General features: G+C 42.2%; 1 protein-coding gene across 2 annotated transcripts in view; it reads left to right on the plus strand.

Moving 5' to 3' along the window:
• Window positions 1–27,571, plus strand: part of fstl4 (follistatin-like 4) — a 186,512-nt gene that overhangs the window by 74,450 nt on the left and 84,491 nt on the right. For both annotated transcript variants that reach the window (XM_031874110.1, XM_031874111.1), the window contains exon 4: window positions 3,486–3,728. In XM_031874110.1, coding sequence (XP_031729970.1) covers window positions 3,486–3,728 — 243 coding nt within the window. The remainder of the gene's footprint in view (window positions 1–3,485; window positions 3,729–27,571) is intronic.

The following is a 27,571-nucleotide window of genomic DNA, read 5'->3' on the forward strand; positions in this document are numbered from 1 at the left end:
AGCAGTATCTATCTGTTGTTTTTTTTGACAGTGTGCCTCTGTTTGCCACATATGTTGTGATTTAGACACTGACTGAACTCAAGAGTGTCTGCTCGTCTGCATAGTGACACCTCAAAGTGAGTTGGAGGGTGCTAATGTGTTAATGCGGTTCTGTGTGTGTGTGTGTGTGTGTGTGTGTGGCTCTGTGCTTCGGCCCTTGTATCGTCTTTATGTAATTATGGGACTTTTGTCCTCCGACAACATCACAACACCTCCAATGTTGAATATGCTGTCAGTTGAGATATGATTATACTGCAGGCAAATTCAATTTCTGTTTTCTGCTGTTTGATTATCAAAGCCTGGACTGTGCTCGTTTAAGTAAAGCCAGTAGGAGTTTAGCCTTATTCCACAGAGGGATAATAGAATGAGCCCTTCTCAGCATCGTATCAGCACAATGGTCACCGAGTCCCTTTTGGATGTGTATTCATTTCCTCGTAGCGGTAAAGCAGCCTTTCACAGTGTCCCATAAACGGGATGTAATGTTACGAGCAACTTTTATCAGTTTTATACCTTTTATTTCTTTATCTGTTCGAATTATGATTCCATTTTCAGCGTTTTATAGTGTTGTTTTCTTTAAGTTAATTCATGTGGTGTGTCTTGTTTCTCACAGTGCTGCAGCCAACAGTCGCTTTCCATGGCAAATAACACAGCTTGTTAACATCAAAGGTAAAAAGGAAAAGAGGCAGACGGAGTGCTTGAAATTTAAAGTGATGAAACAGTGCTAAAACTCAACTGGGTCAATTAAGGGTGAAGCTTTGCTTTTACTCCAAAACTTTGTATGTGATGTTAGAACAGTTCTTTTTGAAGGATAAACACACAGCCATAGAACCGGTACTGCTGCAGTCTTTAAAACAATTCAACTGTGCAGACCTGCGGCAACCCTTCGGTTCTCAAAAGTCAAGTCAATGCTGAAGTGTCTTAAAGCTGCATTCTCTCTACTGACCATCAGGGGGCGACTCCTCTGGTTGTATAGAAGTCTATGAGAAAATGACTCTACTTCTCTCTTGATTTATTACCTCAGTAAACATTGTAAACATGAGTTTATGGTCTCAATCTCTAGTTTCAAGTCTTCTTCAATACAGCATGATGTTCATTTAGTACATTATGGTCCATTTAGAGTCACACAGACCATAAAGCAGGGGATGCTTTAGGGCGGGGCTACACGGTGATTGACAGGTCGCTATCAGAGCCGTAGACGGCGTCTCTAAGTCACTTCTCCACAGTCCAAATACGGTCACTTCAGTTCACTGGTGTGATGGCCAAAATGTCAAACTCAAGGCTTCAAAGCGAAGTCCACAAACCATTGGATGACCATTCGTCTTCATGACGACTACGCCCACTCCTCACCATTTAGTGTTTGAGTCTAGATCAAATCTGTCAAATTGACTCTCAAACTGTCATTTAACAATTCATGTCTTTGCTTGTGAAAATATATTCACTTAAACATATAAATACACATAAATCAAATTCTGAACTGGAGTTGCTCCTCTGCCAGTGAATTGTATGTGGGTGCCTGCGTAGGAGTCGTTCCTGTTTCCTAATATTGATCGAGCTTTCTCACGATCACATGAACAATGTGTAAACTCAGGGCAGGTTTTTCAAATCAACTTTTATGTCTAATTTATTACCATTGACATTTTCCGGATGGGTTTGAGAGGCACCAGATGCCTCGCTTGTATCTGTTTGAGCCGTGCCGTTTTTACTGCTATAACGGCCAAGACCCATGAATCACAACAGGAGAAGAAGGGGGGGGGGGGTCCGGGTCCGGGTCCGGTCAAGCTCACGGAAGATAGATTAAATCAGGGGGGAAGAAGCAAGGTGTCCCAGGCAGTGATGATGGAGATGCTGGCGTGTGTGTGTGTGTGTGTGTGTGTGTGTGTGTGTGTGTGTGTGTGTGTTTGCTGGGGGGCTAGAGTAGGCAGAAGGTGTGAGCTCCACGTTCACATACTGTACACACTCAGGTGTGCACATCTTTGTGTGTTTGTATTCAGATGCGCTCACACGTATGTGCAAACCGAGCGCCGAGAAGTGTTAACGAGGACGCCAGGCTTATGGCTCCACGTTAGCACCGTCTCATGGCTGTCATCAGGAATGAAGGTGTTTGACGTGAGATTCTTTTTCTATTTCTGTTGCATATTTTTTACTAACAATTTACCTTGTTACTGTGTGGTAATTGATATATTTCCTGTATTTTTATTCTTACATACCAATTGCAGTATGTGTTTGAATCAGGATGAGTTTAAGGCTTGTTTGATTTTCCATAAAGCAGGAGTGCTATCGGAAAATACGGTTATAGTATTTGCAGCAGATTAATTGTCATACATAGTATTTATACAGAATGAAATGGTAATCCTCACTGCTTCACAAGTTGTTTTTCTAATGACAGCACCATTCAAACATTCAGAATCACCCCTTGATGTCATATCATAGTGGGATAATGTTGACGTTCATTCTTCCTGTTTCGGGGTCTCTATCAAGTTCACAAACTGCTGCTGCAGATAAGGTGTTTGGTTGAGCAGCTGTTACACTTGGCAGGAGAAGAAGGCGAGGCCTCTCTCTGTCTGAGTGGTGCATCATCATTGATGCTATTATAATGAATCTGTTCCTGAAACCCAACAGCATGTTTCATTAGAGGCTCATGTGGAGCACCAGGAACCAAACAAAGTAATGAACAGCCATTGGGTGACAAATAGTGCCAGATTAGTTTCAGAGTCCTACTTGTGGGTCTTTGTTAGTTTTGCAGCAGCTGGGAGACGACTTCACTTTTGGTTTACACGATGAAATTCATGTGCTGCTAAATGTATTTGCTGATGTGGCCCACAGGAATGAAGGTGGCAAAGAGAGCTGGTTGCAGTTCAGGGGGCAGTTTTACATTTTACTGTCAATTATTATTATTATTAATATTATATTCAGTAAATCGGCTGGATATGCATCCGCAAGGACGCTTCCACAAATTTTTAGTTTTCAATCAGGTGGCAACCTCCTGAAAAGTAAAGCCAATGCTGAAGTGTCTTTAACTTGCATTCTCTCTAGTGTCCAGCAGGGGGCGACTCCTCTGGTTGTGAGAAAATGACTCTACTTCTCTCTTGATTTATTACCTCAGTAAACATTGTAAACATGAGTTCATGGTCTCAATCTCTAGTTTCAAGATGGCGTCGGCAAAAACGTCAAACTCGAGGCTTCATAACATCAGTCCACAAACCAATGGGTGACGTCACGGCGACTACGTCCACTTCTTATCGACAGTCTATGGTTGCAATCTGTGCTCATGAGACGCTGTTTTTTATGTTTACATTGTGCAGCTTTGGCTTGTACCTGTACACTGTGTAATAAGTAAAACATTGCGGATATAGAAAGTGTTTTTCTGTCTCTTAAGGTTTCATGAACTTGCTCATTGTCTCTTTACCTTTCCTTAATAAACCCTTTCCTCTCTCTCGCTCCTCCAGCCCTCTCTGACCCTGACGGAGATCCCTGCCGTAGGACTTACTGCGGTCGGGGGCGACAGTGTGTGCTGATGGCAGAAACCGGCCGCGCAGAGTGCGTTTGCCAGGAGAAATGTCGGCCCTCCTTTGTGCCGGTGTGCGGCTCGGACGGCAGGTTCTACGAGAACCACTGCGAGGTTTACCGCACCGCCTGCCTGGAGAGGAGACGGATCTACGTGGTGCACAGCAAGGACTGCTTCTTCAAAGGTACTGCTCCACTCTTCCACTAATACACTGACGCTGCAGAGGGAAGTGAATACTGTAAAAAAGGATTTATCATCGATTTTCGGAGCTGATGACGGAAACGGCTTCTTTCCTCATCTCTGTTGAGAGTTGCACATGCTCAGTACGGATCGGATAGAGACTGACAAGTGTCGTTGCTTTTCCTGTTTAGCTTAAATGAGCTGATAAATGACGTGATGACATGATATCGGATCGGTGCATAGACTGGTGTCCTTGCCGATACCCGATCCGGCAATATAGGTTTCATCAGAGCCAGTATCTGTATCGAAACAACTCTGCTACAACACAGGAACAGAGATACTGTGCAGGGGCTGTTTTGTCTTTGATGTCTGACTGCAGGTGTGGCACAGTTTAACACTTTTGATGCTTTTTGTTGAGCGGAGATTGCCCTGAAATGATGTTCTGATACCTGTGAGGCATACATTTGAAGGCCGCAGTGGGACTTTAGTTTGATGTTGAAACATTTAAACAGAAATATGGTTGTAGAGACAGACAAAGCAAATGTTTCACAACACGTTGCCATCTGTTGAGCTCTTGTTACGAGCATCAGTCACTGTGGAAATCACGGCGTGTCTGTCAGCCGCCTATTCAATCCAATTGAAAGAATGAAATAATTTGTTTGGTACTTACGACTGTGACTCAGGGTCAAGTTTGTCTGGGAAACCACAGCTGAGAATTGAGGCTAAAATCTGTATTCACTTCCTCTCTGCACATGTACTTGGCAGTTGGTTCCCAGTCACGAACACTGGTACCTAAATCATTTTATAGCGGCCCCTTTAAAGTTGATTTAACGATCAATCTAAACGTGGGATTTTAATGGTGTGTTTTCATTGAGGAGGTAAACAGTGTACATATGTTATTAACCAGCTTGGATTCCATCCAAGACGTAGCACTTCTGTTAGCACTCGCCCTGCTAATGCAAACATTTACACATAAATTCACTCGGCAGGTCCACACACACACGTGTAACTTTGGGAGATGCTCCCCCCCTCTGCTACATCGATATCCAGCGCACAAATTACCAGCGGGTTACTGTGGATCACCAGCTCTCTATAGTAAATCATTGGGATCTTCACTCCTTGGCTGTCACTCAACAGTCAGCATTATTATCCAACAAACAGCCCAGTCGCTTCATCATGACTTTGATTTACAGGTAACAGGTCGAGGCAGGGCTTCCACTGGTTTCATTCACACACACAAACATTAATTAAAAATCTTTTTATGCCGCTCCAACAGCGGTTTGTCCGTCCGTCTGAACGTCCGGACCAGGACAGAAGTTCTTCAAATTCGGCACAAACATCAACTTGCACTCAAGTTGAACTGAATAGAATTTGGTGGTCGAAGGTCACAGTAACAATGTATGTATACTTGTTTAAAGTGGTAGGTAGTCACTTTCCTATAATGCAGTCATACATGCATTTGTACCATGTACCTGTTGGCATCTCCTCCTCGTTAAATTTAGTTTTCCAGGTCAGACTAGTCTTAAAAAATCAGGGTGTGCCTGTTAAAACAGAAAGTAAGAGCCATAGGTATTTAGAGTGCAGGGTTTCATGTCAACGCGGTGCAAAAAACACCCGCTCACACACACATACACACACACACACACACACACACACAAACATGGCAGCATTTTTAGTCATATCACGTCAGGGAGGGAAGGATTCATGGCAGACACAACCATGCATAGCTAATCCACATTAGGGATGTTCAGTCGGCACATTAGGCTTATACTGGAGATGTCTGAATGCAAACCAGCAGGAGACAGAAAATGTTGGAAATCAGTCAGATGTCACGGGAATTATGTGCGTGTGTGTGTGCGTGTGTGTGTGTGTGTGTGTGTGTGTGTAATTGGGAAGTAATTATTGCACCTGACATACAAAGACATGATTGGAAAGCATGTCTCACAGTGTGCTCTGCTAGAGACATTATCCACAATAATTGTTTTTTTTAGTACAAACAACAGAGGAGCCGGAGAGGTGGCGCAGTTGTCTCTGGAAATGATAGAATCCCTGCTGGCCTGATTCCACTTTGCTCGCCGTCATCCGTACTGTCTCGCTCTGGAAAGTACCAACAGAACCTGGTTTGAATGATTCAATGTGTGAATCATCCCAAACGTTGAAATCGGCCGCCGCCGTCATGACGCCTTCTCCTCGTCGCCCGAGAAATGGAGTTTGTGTCAGTGCTCCACTTAGCGGGTGATCCAGTATTTAGGCTTACCGGCGCCTGGTTTTATGATGCTCTGCCACTCGAACACGTCGCCCAGCTGAAACTACTGGGGCTTTGTGCCCCCCCCTTCACACACACACACACACTGCGCCAACTAAAAGTGCCACACGTGTTTTACCAGCGCCTGGAAACGTTAATGTAACATGACTACCAGGCAGCACCTGTGACGGTAAAATATGTTTTTAAGAAAAAACAACAGTCGCATTTACTATAGAATTTTATATAATTGAACGACTGTTCCAAATTGCAGAAGTCACGACCCATCCGGAGTACCGATGTTTTTCCTTTGCCTCATATATTGGAGCATTCAGCATTGAATTGATTGATGAATGAATGAATGAATCCTGATCGATGGATCGTTACCCACTTATTAATTATCAAAAATGTCAACATAAAAACTAGAAGATCCATCTCACAGTCATTGACTGACGTGTGGGTATCTCTCACTGGGTGCTGTATTGTTGTTCCCTTGCAGTGTTCTATGGAACAAACTGAGTGAAGAGTAGATGAAACATTTCACCATCCTTTTCTACACATTGATTTATTTTTTCTTTCACCCCGCTCCCGATTTTTTTCCTATTTGTTTTGATTATATACTTTTGAGGCCCGTTTTCGAGAGCCTAGAGCTTATTAGATGCTCGATGGCGAAACATTTTTTACTCTCAGTCTCAGAGAACGAGACCCTCAAAGACGAAAATGGATCTATTGGGTCCCTACAGCTATGCATTAGGCCATGTGGCAAAATCATTTGGCCTTTTTTTGAGGGTAATTTTGCTTTCAAATTTGATAAACCTAAAAGCTGTGCTGTGAAACCAATTCCCCCTCAGCTCAGGGCGATGGCGACGGAAGTCACAGTCTGGAATTTGGGATGTACTTATGCAGAGCTTCCGTCTCCTCGTATCTGGATTATTGTGATTCGCTGTGCGCAGCCAGTCCAAAAGTCTCCTCTCTGGCAAAAGAAAGAGGAAGCACATTTGTGTTGTGCTGCTGATCTCCCTTCACTGACTCCCACTTAGAGTTGATTTTAGGTTTTGTTTATTCATAAAGCTATGAATAATCACAACCTCCTCTTTCACTTAGGACATCTTGTTGTTGCTGCCTCAAGGCTGCAGAATACCACACATCATTCACACTTTACTCATCTGAAATACTGTCGGCACATTGTCGCTGTCGAGCCTCGCACATTCCACTATATGTGTCATTAAGATCGTGGTCTGGCGATGCTGTAACAAGTAAAGCGTCGGGCCGGTAGATACGAAGGTTTGACGATTTGTTACTCGGCGGGTTAAGAAGGACCACTGTGTGTGGGAGGATCCCCTCCTCGGGACGCTGGCCCTTGCCGGCGCATTTCCTCCATCCCCAACTGGCTCTCGATCAGCTTTGAAAGGCCTGGGGTGAAGTTTCGGATATTTACAGCTCCCCTCACCCGGACTTTATTGCGTCCCGGAGTCGTGCACTGAGTGCCCGCTGCGCCCTCCCTCCATGCAGGGAATGGTATGCCTTAGTAAACGCCACAGTGAACGACTGATAACACCATTGTTGCCTGATTAGACGAATGTCCCACTCACTTGGCTGCCATTGATTTTCCCTGTTTGGAGAAAATATTCTCACATCTCATCTACCTAGAATAAATAATCTCTTCCAATACGTTTAACGCATGAAGCACAAAGTTTCTATGACACGTACTGTAGTTTAGTTTGTTACTCACGCGGTTCAGCAGTTCTGGCAGGCAGCACATTTCTGTGTGAGTTTGCAGATTCATTTGTCTCCTAGCTGCCTGCATCAAGTGATTCTTAGTGGATGTTTTCCAGGCTAAAATCCTGAAGATACAACTAAGCTTAAAAGATTAAGGCGGGCCGTGTTAGGCGACTTCTGCCACGGCAGATTACTTTGTTTAATTTTTTGTTTTTATTTATTTTTGTATATTCTGTATGTATCATGTCGCATCAGATGTTATTTTATGAGCCAAAGAGGGCAGATCTACTTAACTTTTACTCTTTTAATTAGATTTTTATTTTACTTTTCTCAGCGGGGGGAAACAAGGCAGAGGATTTAATGGCTCAAACTAGACCTGTTGAGGCAAAAGTCACAGAGGAAATTTACGAAGGAATGTACGCCTCGACTATCCGTTGGTACGCAGATCGTACTCCCTCTGATGCAGCTTGAAGGAGACTGAAGCCTGCTCTGAACCGATAGCACTGGTGTGTACTCTGTGTTTGGAAATGGATTTGTGGTTTGTGACAGGCAGGAGAGGTGATTATATTTAGGGTGAAAAGGATGACTTTAAACCTCTGGATGGGTGTCTCTGTTCCAAGCTGTCATTGGTTCCTTTGTATTTACACACAGACAGGTTCGCTGGAACTTTAATCCATATTGATTTAACAATGAGTGCAGGTATTATAATAACATTATAATAACAATGGGAGAAGAAGAATAATAAAATGCCTTATTCACAAGTAAAGAGTGAACTAACACACACTAGTCAAAGAGACGCGACAGGATAAAAGGCTTTTCTTTGCTACACATTTTCAATAAGTTTAATCCTGTTTTCATTGCGACACTTTTACGATTTCTCTAAGCTAGTTTGAGCGATCCGCTTTGCAAAGACACAAATGTCTCAACACACGCGAGTGAAAGTCACCACGTCTTTTCAAGAATGGCAAATTGATAAATAACTCCAAAGTCAAGAGTTATTTGGCCCTCAAATGGCTTCCGAAGGGGCACATTGTCAATAAAAAAGACTGATATGCCAGCTGCACTCAGACCTAATAACCCATTTAGATTGAAATTGCTAAACGCCATAAAACAGGTTTTTCCTTGAGGATGTCATGATGTGAAAAATGAAACCCCCCCCCATCCCCATCACAAAATAGTTGATGCCATAGAAATACCTTTTTAATTGAGAGACAGTGCCACCCCTTGACTTTTCCGACTTTACCATGCAGGCAGTTTATAAAGGCTAGTTTTCAGATTCTCATTCTCATGAAGTTAAGTTGATTTTGAATGTGTATGTTTGGTCACTGTACTGAAGTTGAGTACAGTGAAATGCAACCACAAACGTGTATCATCAATCAGTGTTTGCTGAGTTTCTCACTTCAGCCATTCTGATTATTCTTTATCATCCCACCTCGTTCTGTGGCAGCTGTGGTTATTGCATTAGCTATCAAAGCCCCCCCCCCCCCCCCCCGTCTAGCTCTCTCTGCAGCCCGTGGCGGTGCTCGGCCTCCGCCGTCCATCTTACAGCTCGCTAACCCTCTGCCCCCTCCTGTGACTGAGGCCATTAACTCGGTCACACAAACACGGCTTTCTTAAGGAGGGTCCACTTTGGCGTGAGCTCCGGCCCCGCAGCTGTAGTTATGTACACGGAGGCTGGATAGGGTCGCAGCAAGAGACGCTTTTTCAAGGTGGTAAATATACACAATCGTGTGTGGCCGTTTGCAGGATGTTCAAATTCTCTTTCCTTTTGTTTCACGCTCCTTCTGTGCCAAAAACTTCATGGGATTTGAATGAATAAAAACTTGTGTTTTGAAGTATTATATTTTATTTTATTTATTTTTGTTATTTTCTAAAAACTGACTTTGAGATGAGAGCTGCCATAAAATACACATATTATTTACAAACTATGTAAAAATCAGGTTGCAGTTCTGCTACATCACTAAAGCTGTTGTTGGTTTGGCTCCATCCTGGTACCAGACACACAGACAACATAGTTTCAGAGAAAGACGTCACTTACAATACTTTGTGTGTGTATTTCTAATTACCGATTTTCAGTCTTTTACTTTATAAGCTTTCTTGACTTGGAAAAATATCTTTTAAATTGACAAACATCATATGTGTCTTATGGGTCCATTAGTGGTCCACCATAAGGGGCGGGGCTTCGCCTCTCTATTCATACACTCTGGAAAACGTATTCAACATTAGAGTTAACTTTAAGTAATTCTCCTTGATTCTGATTGGACAGACGTATTCTATCTTGAAGATACTGAACCTCGTTTTTTTTGAAAATTCTTGAACCAGTTGGTTTGTATTTTATACACAAACAATAACACAATTATTACTCAATAATACTGAAAAATGACTTGATGAAATGGAGATTTTTTTTTGATAACCAGGTGAGCAGCAGTGAGTCAGTGGTCCAGTCACAGAAAGCTGAACTCTGACTCTGATTACCCTCATTCATTCCGCAGCGCCCTCTTCAGTGGCTCCAGCTACATCACAGTGACACGTTTTATTAACGCTCACAGTTGAACTAAACTATGTCAGTGGGGGCGCAAAGTTGTCCAGGTCACATGATGCACCAATGGATCAGAAGTTGCCATGCAACTCTCTGTTAGGTTAATGAGGACTAAAGCCGGGCTGGGCTACCAGGTGTGACACACACACACACACACCTAACACCCTCCAGGCTTCCCCTGACAGCCCTTTATTTGTTATGGCTGGCTTATTAACGAGCAGTCCAACTATCCCCATCTTTCTTCTCATGTTTTCTTTCTTTTTCCCCCAACACCTTTCTCCCCATTTTCTCTCCCCGACGGTCACGTGGGTCTTTCCTCATTAGGCTGATTTCCTCCCCGTAGATTCATTGCGGTGGAAGTAGTTGCCGTATGCAATGGATGCCCTGTCCCAGATAGAGATGTCCCCTGGTCCAGCTCTGGTCCCCTGCCTCATAAACATCAGTTTCTCCTATGAAAATAGAAAGCTCTCTTTGTCCAATGTCCCCTGCTGCTGGGGGACATTTTCAAGGATACTGCACCAGAATGAAGGTGTTTTCCTATCAGCCATAGGGCAGTGCACTGGAATTACTAACGTTGATACAATGCCTTGAAACATATCCATTCGATGCCATTTTCAATAAATTGGGGAAGTATTGACCTAACATGAATGCATACAATTTTATGAAAAGATAAACATAACACGGCTATTATTTGACAACACCAACTTTTATTTTCTTGGCTAGTAGCAGAATGAGTGCAGTAAGCATTAACAATGATTAAAACGTTTTATTGTTGAACATAACATCATTAATGAGCTACCACCAGTGTGTTTTCCTCCACGCATGACCCGCCCTACTTTGCCTCTGATTGGCTGGTACTAATTGCCCTTGTTAGTTGGATTGGTTATTTTAAGCCATGAGGAGAGGGACTGGTTTTGGGTAAGGATAAAAAAAATACCAGGATACGCCAATTAGTTCTGTGCTTTTCTATGCTGCTAATCCTTTGCGATCTATCTTGTGGCGAGTCATGACCCTTAGGTTGGGAAACAATGCATTAAACCAGACACCATGTTTTTGAATTTAGAGCTGCAACTAAAATTTGATGAACCATCTAGTTCAGTGTTTCACAAACTTTTTTTTTCTGGGGACCAACTTCTAAAAATGACAATCCAACACAGCCCGATGCACATTCTTGTGAAGAGTGAATGTGTGCGCAAATAAGCGCTCCTGATCATTTTTACTTTAATTTTCACATCACCTTATGATATCTTGAATAGTGAACCAGCCATTTTGAAGAGATATAAATACTTGACGAAATTATGTAAATCTGTTAGGCGACCAAGTATAAAATCACCTGCGATCCAGCTGTGGGTCCCAACCAGGCTGCAACTTCCAGTTCTGCAGAGTGAAGCCAAAGTGTGTTAAACCTGCATTCTCTCTACTGTCCACCAGGGGGCGACTCCTCTGGTTGTATAGAAGTCTATGAGAAAATGACTCTACTTCTCTCTTGATTTATTACCTCAGTAAACATTGTAAACATGAGTTTATGGTCTCAATCTGTAGTTTCAAGTCTTCTTCAATACAGCATGATGTTCATTTAGTACTGTGACGACCCTCTCTGCCTGTTCGTTTGGCTGCCTTCCTTGCAGGTGTGGAGGTGGGTGTGGCAGAGGGTCGTCAGGCAGAGTGGAAGCACCTGAGGCTATTTGCAGCACTGGCCCTGTGTGCCAGAGCACTCGGTACAAAAACCCTCTGGATCTTCAGTTGGCTCTCGCTCCTTCCTGAGACACCCACTTTGGCTTTGGTTTCGGTTATGGTTTGTTTCTACACTATACAACACTGCATATACACTTTACATGCACCCACTCACTTACACTGCTGAAATGACTGACTTCACATGTCACTGTTAGTTTGTTTGGCTTTTATATTACTTTAAACTTAATAAATAATTAATCAACTGTTCATTGAATGCGTCTCCCTTTTTAGTCATGGCCGTTCGGCCCGGTTTGTGACGGTACATTATGGTCCATTTAGAGTCAAACAGACCATAAAGCAGGGGATGCTTTAGGGCGGGGCTTACTGTGATTGACAGGTCGCGGCCGCTACCAGAGCTGTATATGGCGTCTCTACGTCACTCCTACTCATTCCAAATATGGTAACTTCCGTTCATTAGTTGCAAAAAAAAAACCAGCATGATGACGGCCATAATCTAAGATGGCGATGATGCCGAACACAAGGCTTTAAACGACCACAAACCAATGTGTGATGCCACGACGACTCCGTCCACTTCATATATACAGTCTATGTTCCCAAGCCAGTCTTTGGGAATGACTGATTTAGGACATTTCATCTCTCCTCTTTAAATGTCTACATGAAGGGACATTTTGCTCCTATGGCTGATGTACATAAATCGTATTCAACAGAAACTCTCTGAAATAATGGGAAGCATGTTGCTCCAGTTTTATTCATCTTCAAATGAAAAATAATTGTTTGTTGTTACTCATCAGTGAAATATTAGTGTTTTAATTAGTCCGTTCCCACTCTGGCTTCCTCACAAAACAAAAGAGAACCAAACGACAACAACACAGAATCAAATCTTATTTGGCATCCTTTGTCATATTTTGGCCAAACGAGCTCCGCCAAATTACTGATGACTGCAGTTGTACAGCAATCTCAGGCAGAGGGATGGAGAAGCTGCTATCGTGGCTAAAAATACAGAATATTTTGTGAATTTCGATGATAGACTATTTGTACTGTAGAGGAGCTTTGTTTGTAAAATCCCTTTTGATTCATGAACGCCTTTTAAAAGCATTTAATGTTTTATGAGCTGCGTCTTTAATATGTTATATAATTAAATTTGCAGAAGCTTTCAGTATGTTTTGTCCTGATCCTCATTCACATCCCGGTAGCTTTCTCACAGCACACTGCTTTTTGTTCAATTGTTCTTCACCTCTCTAACACAGACTGCCTACTCATCCCTTTTATTGATCTGAGCCCACACACACAGCAAATAGCACATACAATCATACACACACTCAAAGGAGCAAAGACACACCGATTCTGTCATGACATATACAAAAATAATCTCCTCTGAAAGAGTGTTTATTCATGCCTAAGATATTTTGACATGCTTGTCACAGCGCTGCCATTGGCTGTCACTTTGCCTTTTCAGTGTTGAGCGGTACTCCGCGGCGCCGCGCACGATGGCCGCTTCGCATCGGCTGCATGGCTTCAGCTTTTGACACACGATGCCCGGCCTGCACGCCGCATACGGGGGCTCATTGACAACTGGGATGGCAGTGAATTGATTTGAAATTGCAGTGCAGTTGAGAATCCAACTTCTATGAATCCCATTCTATTTCTCAAACACACTCACTTCCTCGTTCTCTCTGTTGCCGAAGTAATTAATAGATCCGTCAGCTCTGTTCGGGGGGGGGGGGGGTTTGGCTCTCCGTCTCGTCTCTTGTTGAGTTAACAGGTGGTGCTGTGGAATTTTTCTTGGAGCTCTCCATCTACTTTTATTACCGTTCATATCACCACTCTTTAAAAGCTGCTGGCGGAAGCCTCTGAACAACTGAGAAATTTGAAAGTGACAAGTGAATTCATTTGGCCCATCCTGCTCCACTTCGCTGTGCCTCCGTCAGTGTAATGGCCGAGTAAAAAGGGAGAATGCATATGGCTGCCAATGCTGCTGGACCCGGCCGTGAAAACTTTGCTTATCAGATGTGTTTTTGTCAAAGTTGGGAGCCAATTACTAACAAGTGAGATTACTAACATCTCTCACTGCAACGGCACTTTGGAGAGCAATAAAGTTAGTCGTTAGTCGTAAACTAGCTTTTACACAAGATGGAAACACATCACTCAGTCTCCATGCAGATCTATTTCCTCCCCCCCCCCCTTCACAGACCACTTTCCTCCCCTCTATCTTTCGCCCTCATTTCTCCCTCACTATGCCCCCAATATGGTGCAGAAGGGGATTTGAGTGACTCTGTCAAGCTTCTCTCTACACTCCCCCGCTCTGTGTTAAATTGGTTCAGAGCTTAAGTAGAGTGTGAGCCGGGAAAAATAAAAAAATAAAGATACAAGCACCTCGAGGCAAAGTGACCCTGACTAGAAAAGTCATACAACACTGTATGTCCCTGACAAACATACACACACTCACACGCACACACACACACACACGCCTTACAACGTATAGCTGTGTTCCCTCTTAATCCATCGCAGCATCTATAAAGATCTTTGCTTCCGCATTGAGGTGTGTAGCTGCTGCTCTTTCAGTTTTCACTACGTTGTGTTCTTTCCTCCTCCTCTAAAGATATGTATTCTTTCGCAAGCTTGGATCTTGACATTGGTAAACTGTGTTCTGAATATAATGCATCACGACGTGCACACAGCGAGAGTAGAGGCCAGAAAAGACACCGGGGCGGACTTTAATATGGGGTAAGGTAGGTAACTGCCCGGGGCCCAAACTAACGAGGCCCTTGGTATTCATAGATATACGTGATGCAGGATATATAGAATGATGCTTCTATCCTGACTTCTACACAGTATGTACTCTGCAATGAGTTACAAAATGCAGTTCAGAGTGCTTCTTTTATCACAGTCCACGTACTCTTGTGGTGCAAACCCTTTTCACAGAACTGCTCTTTCCAAAGAGAGACCCGGAGAAATGATCATACTAAGAGTACCCCATAATCAGCACATCACTTTCCTAATCAGAACTGTTGCAGAGGTAACACTTCAGCCAGCCTTACTGCTTTTTCATGCACTTAGCAATCATTGGCTAATTTGTGTGATGGGAAGCCGAGAGCAGGCGGTGGAAGAAGTTTCCGGAGACCTTGATGTCTTCACGCTCATTACGTAACGTGGTTGCACTTGTTATGTAACAAAAGAAAGTTCGCTAGATGCGTTGTCTTACGTTGTTGTGTTTTTTTATTTTAACACAAAAACATTAAGCTTAGTTTATTTGAGAGAAGGGACAGTGCAAAGTCATGAATATACATGTCTATATTTCATCTGTAGGCCTTGGCCGAGGTGTTAAAACGCGACCTGAGATAGAGTCAAAAGGAATAGATGAAATAGACGACGTGGGTTATATATGACTTATATTACAGTTGTATTGCATTAAACTAAAAAAAGTCAATTTAAACTTTGTTTGAATCATCTCACATACATAGTATACATACATGAAATGAACCTGTGGGCAGCTGTAAAGCACCCGGGGAGCAACATGGGGTTCGGTGTCTCGCTCAAGGACACTTCCACATGCAGGACAGGAGGAGCATGTGGAAGTGTCCACATGGTCGTACGTCATCACACAGGGAGTCCAGTTAAATGTTTCTCAGTCAGTCTCATGAAGTTTGTCTGTTTTTCATGTTTCCGTGCTCAGCTCACACCTTGATCCTCAACAGTCCCTCCACCGTCCTCTGTAATGGGACCTGTCAGATTGTATATTTCCACTCTGCTGTGCCAGCTAAACATTTCGACCAGAGGGCGGAGAATGAGTCCGGATTGACAGCTAACGCAGGTCAATATGTTGTAGCAACTGATTGGCCAACTCTCTCTTTACCAGCGACAGCCCGGCTTCTCGTGTCGCTTTCTATTCGACCGAAGCACATAAAACACTTCTCTCACCAAAGAATGTGAAGTTTCAAAATGTGGGCTCAAGACGATGTTTTTTTCTCGCTTGAAGTTTTATCTTAGAAAATGAGTTATTCTCTATAGAGAACCTCACATTGATAATCACAAAAATAAAATCTGCAAATATTGTTCACACCAAGGTGAAGACAATTCCAATGCTTAGTGGCAATCTCGCACGAAAGTGACACAACTGTCCATGGAAGCATTATTATTCAAAACTCAATTCCAAGGACATTCATTTTCTTTATTCCAGAGTTTTGTTTTGTTACATATGTGATGTATTTCAGATATATTTGTGAGAGGTGTTATCAAAAAGATCCCTGTTCTTTTTGTTTATTTAATTACAACCAGCTTGGTTGCTGCTAATGGCAATAATACCAACTATTATGACAACTATTCAAAAATTGAACATAAAAGAAAAGAAAACCAAGCAAAAAAAAGTATCCTCACCTGAAAAATATTCAGCTCAAAAACAACAGCAGCACCATTTATAAAAATAGCCTATACGGCTGCCGAAATATAAACAAACCAAGAACGTCATTCATTCATGATCATAAAGTCAGATATCATGGTGCAAAACGTGTCGTATTCGGTATCCCCGTCTTGTTTCACAACCTCTGGAAGTCACAAGCTAACATCAGCATGTTTCCGTACTGCTGGCTCGGGTAAGCTCAGATTTGATGTGGTTTTATTCATTGGACGTGTATATGAAATGGCTTTATAAAGTGTCTCTGTCCATTTGACAAAGGTCAGCCCCACGATGTGAATGGCTGATTTAATGGCCGGTAGCACAACATGGAGCGACATCAGAGGCCAGCTGTAATGAGAGCGTCTTTATTTGGCTTTTGCTGTTCCCAATAAACAGCAGTTCTGAATTGCTGACACGTTGTTTGTGAACAACTTAGCTGAGTTTTACAGCAATGGTAAAAATATATATTTATATATACTGTTTAGAAAAGCAGTGTGGCATTCACACGGTTCATACCGGTTCAACACAATATATTGAGTGACACTGTGCCCTTGGTGCTGATTATTAGCAAGTGCAGCATCTCGGCACCACAGGGCCTATCTGCATCATCGAGTCACCGCTCTAACATAAGTCGCTGACTACGGACAGCTCTGTAATTCTAAGACCCAAAGGGAGGAGCAACCCCAACAGCTGCCTCAGGGAAGTTATCAGTCCATGTTATTGTTTTCAAGCTCATCCCCCCTGTGATTTCCTCAGAGAACACGAGCAGCACGGATGGATTCTGCTGACCTTTTTTGTTTTAGCGCCTATGTTACAGGTGTCCCCGATAGCTAGCAGGGACCGGTGTGTTTCCTCTTGAGGTGACACTCCATCTGGTCTCAGTCCCAACGCTGTGCGAATGCCTGCTGGCGAACGATGCTGCCAATTCAGCTACAGTAATTTACAATTCACTCTTTAATTAGATGGAGTGTTTGTACCTGAATTACACAGTATTTCATTGGTGCTTTGTAATTTATGTCTATTTTCACAAAGATGTAAAAGAAAAAAAACGGCACAATTTCTGGCAACATTCAGCAATTCATATCTACGGAGCTTGGCAAGAGCACAAGTGCTGTTTGTTTAGGGTTGTTTCCCCTCTATTTTTATATGTACGGGATCAATTATTTAGGGGTATTTTGATGACCCTCATTACAGTTCAGTGTCTTGCCCAAGGACACTTCGACATGCGGACTGGAGGAGCCAGGGATCGAACCGCCAATCTTCCGATCACATTTGACCAAAAGTGTTAAGAATGCGACATTTCGACCTTCTAATTTAGATTTGCAGTTTAGTTTTGTACGAGTAGAACTCCTCCCTCTGTCAGGGTTCACACTTGTTATGGCTTGCAGGAGATTGTTTGGCATTTCACTGCACTGGTTTTTCCTCTCAAATATTTTGTTAGAAATGTCAAAAAAGCCCGAGACACTAAAACCTTTAAACGCTGATGATTGAAACAGACTCTTTAGTTTACATCAGCTTTTTATAGAGGATGTGGAAACTGCCAGAACATGATTACTACTTCTCCTTGCAGCCTCACACTTATGTTATGCCTTGTATATGGATTTAAATATTTTTTCTGAGTATTAACAACAACAGCAACCCTTCAGTTATGGTGTCAGATATACAGACAATATATAATCCAAATAGAATCGATAAGAACTAAAAGAACACCTTCTTGAATGATATAATACTGTTTGTACTGCATAAAATGGGGGTGGAGGCTTGACTCCTCCGCTGTAATTACATTCACCACCGTGCCGTCCGAATCTTGTACATTTTTATGTCACATCAGATATTTAGTTTGCAGGGGATTGAAGTGCGATCCCGGCCTCGCTCATTATCATGCAAAGCAGTTGCATCATTCAAGTGCGCCGCATGGTGATGTGAGATCTTTTCAGTCATGGATACTATTTCATATGAATTAGTCACCGCACTTCAAGTGAATTACTTACAGCTGGGTGGAAGGTGACGGCTGCTTATTACTCGTGATGGCAACGCTGCAGTTTGTTTGCCTCACGACTTTCGCTGCTCGCTCATCTGCATTCATCTTCTGCATTTTAAGCATTTGTCTGAGCGAGTGATTAGAGGCGCGTAGTCTCACCAAAGGATGCTTTGTAGCACACTCGTCTACTCAAGTGGTCAAACCCGCGACCTTACTGTGACAAATGACTCTGTGGTCCCTGGATGGCTTCTTCTGTCCCACACAACCCACTGAAAACAATTAGTTTGTAGCAGACCCTTAGTAAAGACTTAACATGGATCCACATTATTATCCCTGCATGTGTGTGTGTGTGTGTGTGTGTTTAATTAATAGCTAAACTGTTAATTGGCATCATTACCATTTCTTGAAGACATGGCCTACTTCTAATGCAAGAAGGCAGTTGTAATCCCAAGCTTTAATGAGGCGTGCTTGTGGTGTTCACAAACTATGTCAAGGAAACATCTTCTTTTTGTTTCCTCAACTCAGGAATGTTTAGGAAGAAATAAATCTGGAATTCACACTGCGTGTTGGTACAGGTGCTGCTTAACTTGCTTCATTTAATTGGAATTCTTAAGGCAATTTAAAGCACAGTTGTTGAGGGCGGTTTGTTATCAGCGAACACAAAATACACCAGAATCAGAATTGGTTTATTACCAAGTACCTTTGCACATACAAGGAATTTGACGTGGTGATTGGTGCATAACAATAAACATAGGGCAATAGCAACAAAACATAGTCAAATAGTAGAACAAACAAACAAATTAGGAGTACGTTAAAATTAGTATGTTGTTAAAGTGTCACAGCTGACGCTGACGTTACCTGGAGGCAAAACAAAGGAAAGACTGGAGGCAAACATGAATGACCTCGGAGCAGTGGCCTTAAGCAACACATGGAAATTGTCATCTTGTTGTGTTGCTGCGCAAGAATTGATATTACATACATTAGAGATAATACATTGTTATTATAGCGAGCTACAATGTCAGAGAAACGCTTCAGATGTCGAGGAAATGTTGCTAGCTTAATCTTTTGTTAACCTTCTCAGCCGTCACGGCTAAATTATTAGAAAAATGGAAAGAAATGTTGCTCGTAGGCTAAAATATTAGTAAGATGAAGAAATGGCCTGCTGTCATGTTTTTTTTCCTGTAACCGGTGCAGCATGAAAACAAGGTGGAGTTAGCGAGCTAACTAGCCGGTAGCTGGCTACTTAGCTAGCTTGCTAATTCCAACACGCTTTCATGCTACACTGGTTACAGAATATGATCCAAACAAAGCATTAAGGAACTCCCATTGGACCCACTATTACCACAGCTAAATCATTTGAAAGTGAGAAGTTTCTTTTTCCCATTTATGTCATTTAAAAAACTACAACAGGTCCTGAGAGCTAAAGTTCATACTGTGTTATATCTTCTGCCAAACTTCTTTGCCTCGTCTCGTTCTTTTGTTTATATTGACAACAACAGTAACTCTCCTTGCAGGTGATAACACTTCAAATGTGCTTGTGGTCCTGTTATCTAGTGGGATGTAGTCATATCCAGCGTGGCCAGAGCTGGTGTCTGCTAGCTTATCTGTGTTCATTCTTCTCGGCATTCGTCTCGCACTCTGTCTGTAAGTGCGACGTCACTGTCGGAGAGGATGCTAATTGAAGTCCTGAGTGGCACATCGCTTTCATAGTAAACAAACACTGCATAATTTTGCTTCAATAATTGCGTCTGAAGAGCGGCTATGGTGGTGCAAACACACACTAAACAAACATGCCAGAAAAAAATAAAATGTGAAAAAAGAAATCCAAAACGCAGCTCTTTCCTGCGGGGTCATTTGCCATGGAACGCTGCACTGGTGGTTGGCTCGGGAGCTTCAATGACGGGGCAAATACACTCTTCCTCCCGTGACTGACACTCGCTCGCCGGCGCCCAGGCCCCTGAGCTCACAGAGCGACTTCCATCTCTGCCTTCCTTTTCTAGCGCGAACGGAGCGATGGAGCAAGCATCCCTGCAGCTACACCTGGTCCCTCTCTCTCAGCCTCTTCACTCGCGTCTCTCCGGAGCCCCAATCCAGCTCTCCAAGCCCTTCCACTCTTTCATCTCCTCTCCCCTCTGCTCCTCCCCTTTATCCCCTCTTCCCCCGCTCCTCCCTCCTACTGCCCTCGCTATTTATTCACTCATCCACTTCACTCTCCATCCCCGAGGCCCGATCCCGGCTTGTCCGTGTCCTCCTTTATTTTTTTATTTTCTCTTCTTCTCTTCTTTCCTCTCAGTGCCTTTTGTGTTTTATTAAACCTCGCTGCAAAGTGTCTCGGATCACAACTTACAGCTAACAGTCCGACTTAAATGGTGAAGCAGGAAGTCTGGTCAAACGGCAACAACTTGTTTTTTCATTTACTCGACTATACGATTTGTTTTCCTCTTGTGCCTTTTTAATCAGCCTTCAGTCCAACATTAGGCCTCTTATAGAGGGGACACTCAAACTCTGGCTTCACACATTGAGAGTGTTTCTGCCTTCAGAGCAGCCCTGCATCCAAGAAATGTTTGTTATTAAAACTTTAATCTGCCTCAAGACATTTCTCTTCCTTTGATATTCTCTGTCCTCTTTTGCATCCACTCTCTCCTGTAGGTCTCTCTCTGCCATCCCTTTACTCACATCTCTTCTATTATCCCAGTGTATTTCAGTCCCTCTGTATCAAGTCAGTGCATTGAGTTCTCCCGTCGTCCCTCATGCTCCAACCCGTCTTAGTTTGACTGTCCCCTGCAATAATCTGTCTAACACAAAGAGACACTTTCGTCTCCGGGGCTCTGTCACTGTGTGCGATTCAGGCCACTGCGCAGAGAATTGACATTAAACCCAAAATATCTAATCTCTAATGTCATGTATTAAGTTATTAGACTGAATGTGAACCTGAAGAACCTCTGTCTTGTAGAACTCAAAGGCATTAGAAAACTTTGGCAGATTTGTTTTTGTGTTGTTTTAAAGCCGTATTGACAGGTTCCATTTGAACTATTGACCATGCATTCAAGTACATTAGTTTTTAGAGACTTGTGTCTGCTTCTCAGAAGAAAAGCTGCCGGTATTGTGTTACAAATTGTTTACCTTGGCTTCTAGGTCAGTGTCGTCCTTCTGGACTCTGTATTTTAATGACTTAACCGTTTGCCTTCAACTTGAAGGAGTTGCCTTTTCCGTGCGTTGCTCATTGTCTACACTTTGATCTGACCTGACATGCAAGACTGGAGTTGGGAGTTGAGAGACAAATTGTACGACCAGACTGTTTCACTTGTAGCCAGTTTACAAGCTAATTCTAAACCAAAATGAATCGTACCCATTGTCAGACGATTGCCGGTGAGTTAGCAGATTGCATTTCGGCCAATGTCTGTCTCCGATTTTGCTCTCCACATGGACTGTTTAACTGCATTCAACCAAAGACTGCTTGAACCTGATACCAAAATATTGTCCCGTTGCCAACAGATTCTGCACATGAATCTGTTAATAGAAATAGGGTTATGGTAGATTGTTTTTCAGTGCTATTTTTTTTCTGGAAGGGGATTTCTTGTTGTAGAGAATTGCTGCATTATGCATTATAAGTTGCATTGACCGTGTCACAGTCTTCTCAGTATGATCTTTTATTTCTCACAACAGGCAGTAATCCGACCTCACAGTATTTATCCTAATTCCGCATGCAGTCAGTGGGGGAGCTGTGCAACGGACTGACTGCACAAGATGCTTAATTACTCAAACAGGTGCTTGCCACTGCGGCAGGATACTTCAAGTGCACTCAATTAATTGAAGCCTATGATCAATAAGAGGCTGTGAATCATCCCTTAGATCTACCTCTGGTTTGATTTAGCAACACACAAGGATCAACGGCGTTAATTAGAGATTTACAAGAAGGTAGGGGCATCAGAAGTAAATGTGTTCATCTGGTGTGGTTCATTTAAAAACACACTTTCCGAACGACCTGCGCTTTTACTCACTTCCTGGTCCGTGGCTGAGGCTTAAATGAGCGATTCATATTGCATTAGCGGGTAATAAATTTCATGGCCCTCTTGAGAGAGCACACACATGATAGACAAGGCAAGACATTAGCAGGTATGAAGAAAAATGAGGTGACGCTGTCCTCTCCCCTCGAGCTGATTTCATGTTTGCTCTGACCTTGTGTAGAATGGGTTAACCTAAACTGATACGCACACACACGGGAACCTACTGCACAGACAGCAGAGACAGACTTGCATGCACATCTACATATCAATGCTTGCACACACTCCCACGGATACACATATTTCTCTAATGCGATTACCTCGGCAGACATTTATAGACCCAGTTAATCTAACAGCGAGAGTGGCGCACCATTCCATATATTTGTGTTTAATTCCAATTAAACCTGGGCTGTGGACAGACTCATTTTCTAAACCAATTACTCTGGGAGGAGATAAAATGGAGGAGCAACCTTTGAACAACCTTTTTTTCTCCATGAAATCTCTAACCGAAATAAAATCCAGATATACAAATCTCCCGGTAAGCCCAGCTACGTGGCAGCGTGGTTGCAATAAACCGCTGCTGACATTTGTCAGATGTATGTGTGTGGGAGGTGCGACTCTGCCTGACAGCCTGCAGTCAGTCTTTCTTCGGCTAAAAAAACGAATAGAGGTCCAGCTAAGTGCTCCATATTAGTCGCTATTTAATATGATGCACTGTGTGACGGCAGGCAGGCTTAGTGGATACAGCTGTTCTTGGATAACGTGTACCTCAGAGCAGTACTCTGTTTTACTTATCTCAAGATCCATAGACAATAATTCTAATGATATCCAGGTAGATTACTTGGCGATGTGAAAGTTTGTACAATTCATATCTTTTACCTGCATTATTTTTATATTTTATATTTACAAAAAAGGTAAATAATTGTAAGTAATTACAATGATATTTTGCACCATTTATACATAAAAACCTGGAAACAAGACAAAGACAGGTTAAATACCTGCACACTATTACTTTTACTATACTTCTCAACCTTGGAAGCAGTAGATGACAAAACAATCTCACTTCAAGGTACATTTAGTGTCTGTTCTGGGGCTCTCGGTCATATCACATTATTCTCATCAACAGTGATGAGACAATGAAAATACTTCTTAATAAAACAATGAATTGAGCTGGCAGGCATATCATTTGAGCAGCATTCTGAATTTGGGAAGTCAACCCTCTTATGGAGCATTAGATGAAACCGAACAATTTTAAGATCGTATATTACGATCTTACTATATTATTTTATCAGGGATAATGTTCAAAACAAACGTTTCATGAGAAAAGGCTCTGCCTTCATTGCACATTTCATAACACCCTGATTCTTCACCGACTAAAATTCAATCTCCTGACCCATCACCACCCCTGCAGAGGGCTCCAGGTCTTTGATCAGCCGAGCCAAGAGTATCCTAAAGCCCTGCCTTTGACTGCCGTTGGAGCCCCTTCTGGAGACGCCTGGCTTCATGATGCGGCTCCCCCGCTGGTGTGAACCATAGACCTGCTGGCTAGACGACCCGCAGCTCTCACCTCATTGGATAAAGGTGGATATTGATGTGGACATAAATCTTGAAATGTGGGTTTCATACGTTTTATCAAAACAGCACTGTATCGTCCTTGTTTGGAGAGTGCCATCGTAAAACGAGACAGTTGGTGTTGTGAGTGTTTGTTTGTGACCGTCTTCGTCTGTCTGTAAATCAGACTCCACAAGGTCACACAGTCTCTGCAGACAAATAATAAAATGCAAGCTGTTCATATTCATATGCAGACTATGTGGACTACATGGACAGCAACTGGACTCTTTAGGCAGAAATGTGCCGTAGTACCTTTTTATTGAGATGCAGTCACAGTTTATGGAGAAAGGCAGCTCACTGACAGCTCTTACAAATGTAACAATAACGAGTGATGGCATACATTATTTTCCATGGAGGAGTCAACGTGACTTCATACCCATTGACTGACTGCTAGTTCATTGTTTAAATATAGTTATAACAATATATAATTATACCTTTCAATAAAGCATCACATACGTTTCTTTTCATTCATTCTGAACGGACAATAGTACAAATGTTAAAGACAGACATATCCTCTTGTTGGGTACTCAGATAGCATTTTGCTCACGAGCAACTATTGTACATTACTATTTACATTACACAAATATATGTATGTGTCTGTTGAATAAGAGTATTGATCTGTATCGATCAGCAATATTAGTGTCAATATCGGTATCAATACAATCCTAATGGTGTTCATCCCAGCTATCATGACCGTAATCACGTAGAATCGATACTCCTGCTATATGTAGCAGGAATTTAAGGGCAACGATAAAATGTTTCCCTTCTCGGGAAGAGATCAAACAGCCTTTGCTACCATGGGTTTGTTGCCATGGGAACAGATGCGAATGACAAAAAAAGAGGGAAGGAACACATCTTGCGTTTTCTTTAAAGCACTCCACAAATGGTATCTGTCCGTGCACACCTGGTCTCTGGAAGAAGCAAATACAGAGAGCATGCGCAAAACAACGGAATGCACTGCATTGGTCTGTGTGGGCAAAAACAGCAAGTGTGGTATTTCAGGCTTTTTACTCACATAGACATGGAGATACATATATATATATATAGTACACGTATACCATTAGATCAGTGGAGTAGTGTGATGAAACAATTGGCAGGAACATGTATTGTGAGACAATGTATTTAATGGACTAGACTTTCTTGAGTTATATTTGTTAGGCATTCATTTTCATAGCCCTGCAGTACATTATGTGCATGTATAGAACAAGTAAGGCTTAATGTTGAGTGTTTCTGCTCTGTTGGGACATTTCACTTTATAATGGTCGTATAATGGGATGCCACCACCCGACCTCATGTCTCTCCCTAATGTCTCACCAACAACTGGTGCATTGCAGAATCTCAACAGCAGGTGTAGAAACAAGTTGGCATTCCTACTAGCACAGTATATTACACAATATGCCAATCCCCCCTTTGACATTATCCTGAAACCATTGCAGAGCCTGCATGCTAGTCCTTTCCAGTTCTAGGAACATATTCTTATGTGCAACTTCTAATAATATGCTTGAATAACTGCTCTTTAATTCATTTACACACAGAGTATATTTTCAGTTTTAGATTTGTCAAAGATAAGACGAGTCTAAATGCTGTGACTGAACATGGGGACATCTTTACTCCTCCATTACCCTCCCTAGAGCCTCAGTTACTGCAAAAGGCCACTCTTGTCACTATGTAAGGGATGTTAATTTCTCCTCTGAAACGGCAGATTGTTGTATGATACATTGCATTGAAAATGCTGATTTATGAAAGCCTCAAGAGGAAGAAAAAGATGAAAAGAGCAAAGGAGTAAGTGTGCAGGCCATTAAGACATGCCAAAGAAGTCCAACCCATTCCTGTAGTCTACATCAAATAGATTGCATTTAAGCCCTACGAAGTATGGGACTTCTAGAGGCAGTTAAGATTAAAAATAGAAAAGAAAAGAAATTGCTGGTGGGTGAAAGAGAAGTAAAGAATTGATCACATTAAACTTGACTCATAAGCACTTTGCAGCGCTAAGTTTTCAGCCAACTTTGTGGGCCTCACATCAGGGCCATGACTTTTTCATACGCGGCATCGTAATCTTGTTAAATCTGTATCTGAGTCCAGAGATGTGCAGCTTATCTGTAAGTCAGCCTTTGTGCCGCCTGTCGTCGAAGACCCCTGTGGAGGATTTACAGTGAGCGACAAATACTGAGAAAATATCTTCTGGGAACTGCCCACTACTCTTTGTAATCCTGTGATTTTTTTTAAGAACTTTATCTCTGGGAAAATACTTTGAAAACTGAATCCAGCTCAAGGTATACTTTATAGAAAAAATACAAACAACAGTTAAACAGGCAATACTATTGAGAAAAGATCTTTCAAAAATGAGCATCGCAGAGCATCAGTAACACACGACAGATCTATGAGAGAACAGTGAGGTCTCGCACTCTTTGAAGATCAACGTCCGGACCGAATAATGGGAAGTCTCTAGATGATTGCATTCTTCATGAGCTCCTTTCCTTATTGTCCTTTGTAAGGCTGCTCTGGCATTTCCCTGGTTTTTCATTACCTGAAGTTGCTTCCTTTCTTTCTTTCTTTAAATCCAACCATCCATTGATCCCTTGTTTATCTGTTGGACCGCTTTTGATCTTTCTCATTCTGTCCACTCTTATCCCATACAGGCCATTATCATTATAAAAAGCAATCCTCTTTTCCAAATGTAGTTTTCTGTAAAGAGATAAAACTGCCTTGTCTTTCTGTAGTCTATAACAGCAGTCTTTTTCATTGTTAAGGGTTCATACGATTGTATCAGAGCAAACACACACAGCTGTCTGCCAAATATTATGAGGCCCATTATAAAAAGTGACTGAAGGTGTTTTCACTGTACATGTTTTGTTATGGAATAGAAAGTAGAGAAATACTTTGCCAGTGTGCATTTGTGTGTGTTTTCTTACCCCAAAGGCTAGTTAGTCGGTTAGTCGTTCGACTGTCCACCCTTCACTTTGGTGCAGACCTAAATATCTCAACTATTTGACAGATTACCGTTATTCCAGTTAATATATTCATCATCCAAGGAGGCTGTTAGTAATACTGATTATTCTTACCCTCTATATTTCTGTTCATTGTAACTGAAAGTGCATAAACCATCTGAATCCACAATTCGTATCATTCGACTGTGACGGGTTGAAAAACTTGTGCTTGAAATCACTTTTCTGAAACCCAGGAAATTTGAGAAATTCTATTACTGCAAGTGAGAAAAACGACAATAAGACGGAGATAAGAGTTTTTGTTTTGACACTTCAGATCTTAAAATAAGCGTGAAAGCATTCTCAAGGATGTGTGATATGCATGTCCTTTGTATCTAGAAATAACCCTCAGATAAAAGATACTTTTCCTAATTGAAACAAGGCAGGTGACATTTACATTCACAGTTTTGCATAATCCATCCTCAAAGCAAGTCAGACAAGATATTTAATCTAAATACAGTATAGGATTCTTCACACCTATTAGAAATACAGCTTTTTTTAGGACACACATTGTTCAAAATAGCGTTGCTTGTCAAGACCTCGGATGCTTCTTTTTCAAGTTTTTCTTGCGTAAAACTAAATCTTGTAAGGAAACAATGAAGCATGGCTGCTGACTGTAAAAAGACCAGCGGTGGACAACTGTTGAACATTGCACGGATGAAAACCATTGCTCATCATT

This window comes from Anarrhichthys ocellatus, unplaced genomic scaffold (genome assembly GCF_004355925.1).
Source record: "Anarrhichthys ocellatus isolate YVR2014 unplaced genomic scaffold, GSC_Weel_1.0 scaffold78, whole genome shotgun sequence".
Lineage (NCBI taxonomy): Eukaryota > Metazoa > Chordata > Actinopteri > Perciformes > Anarhichadidae > Anarrhichthys > Anarrhichthys ocellatus.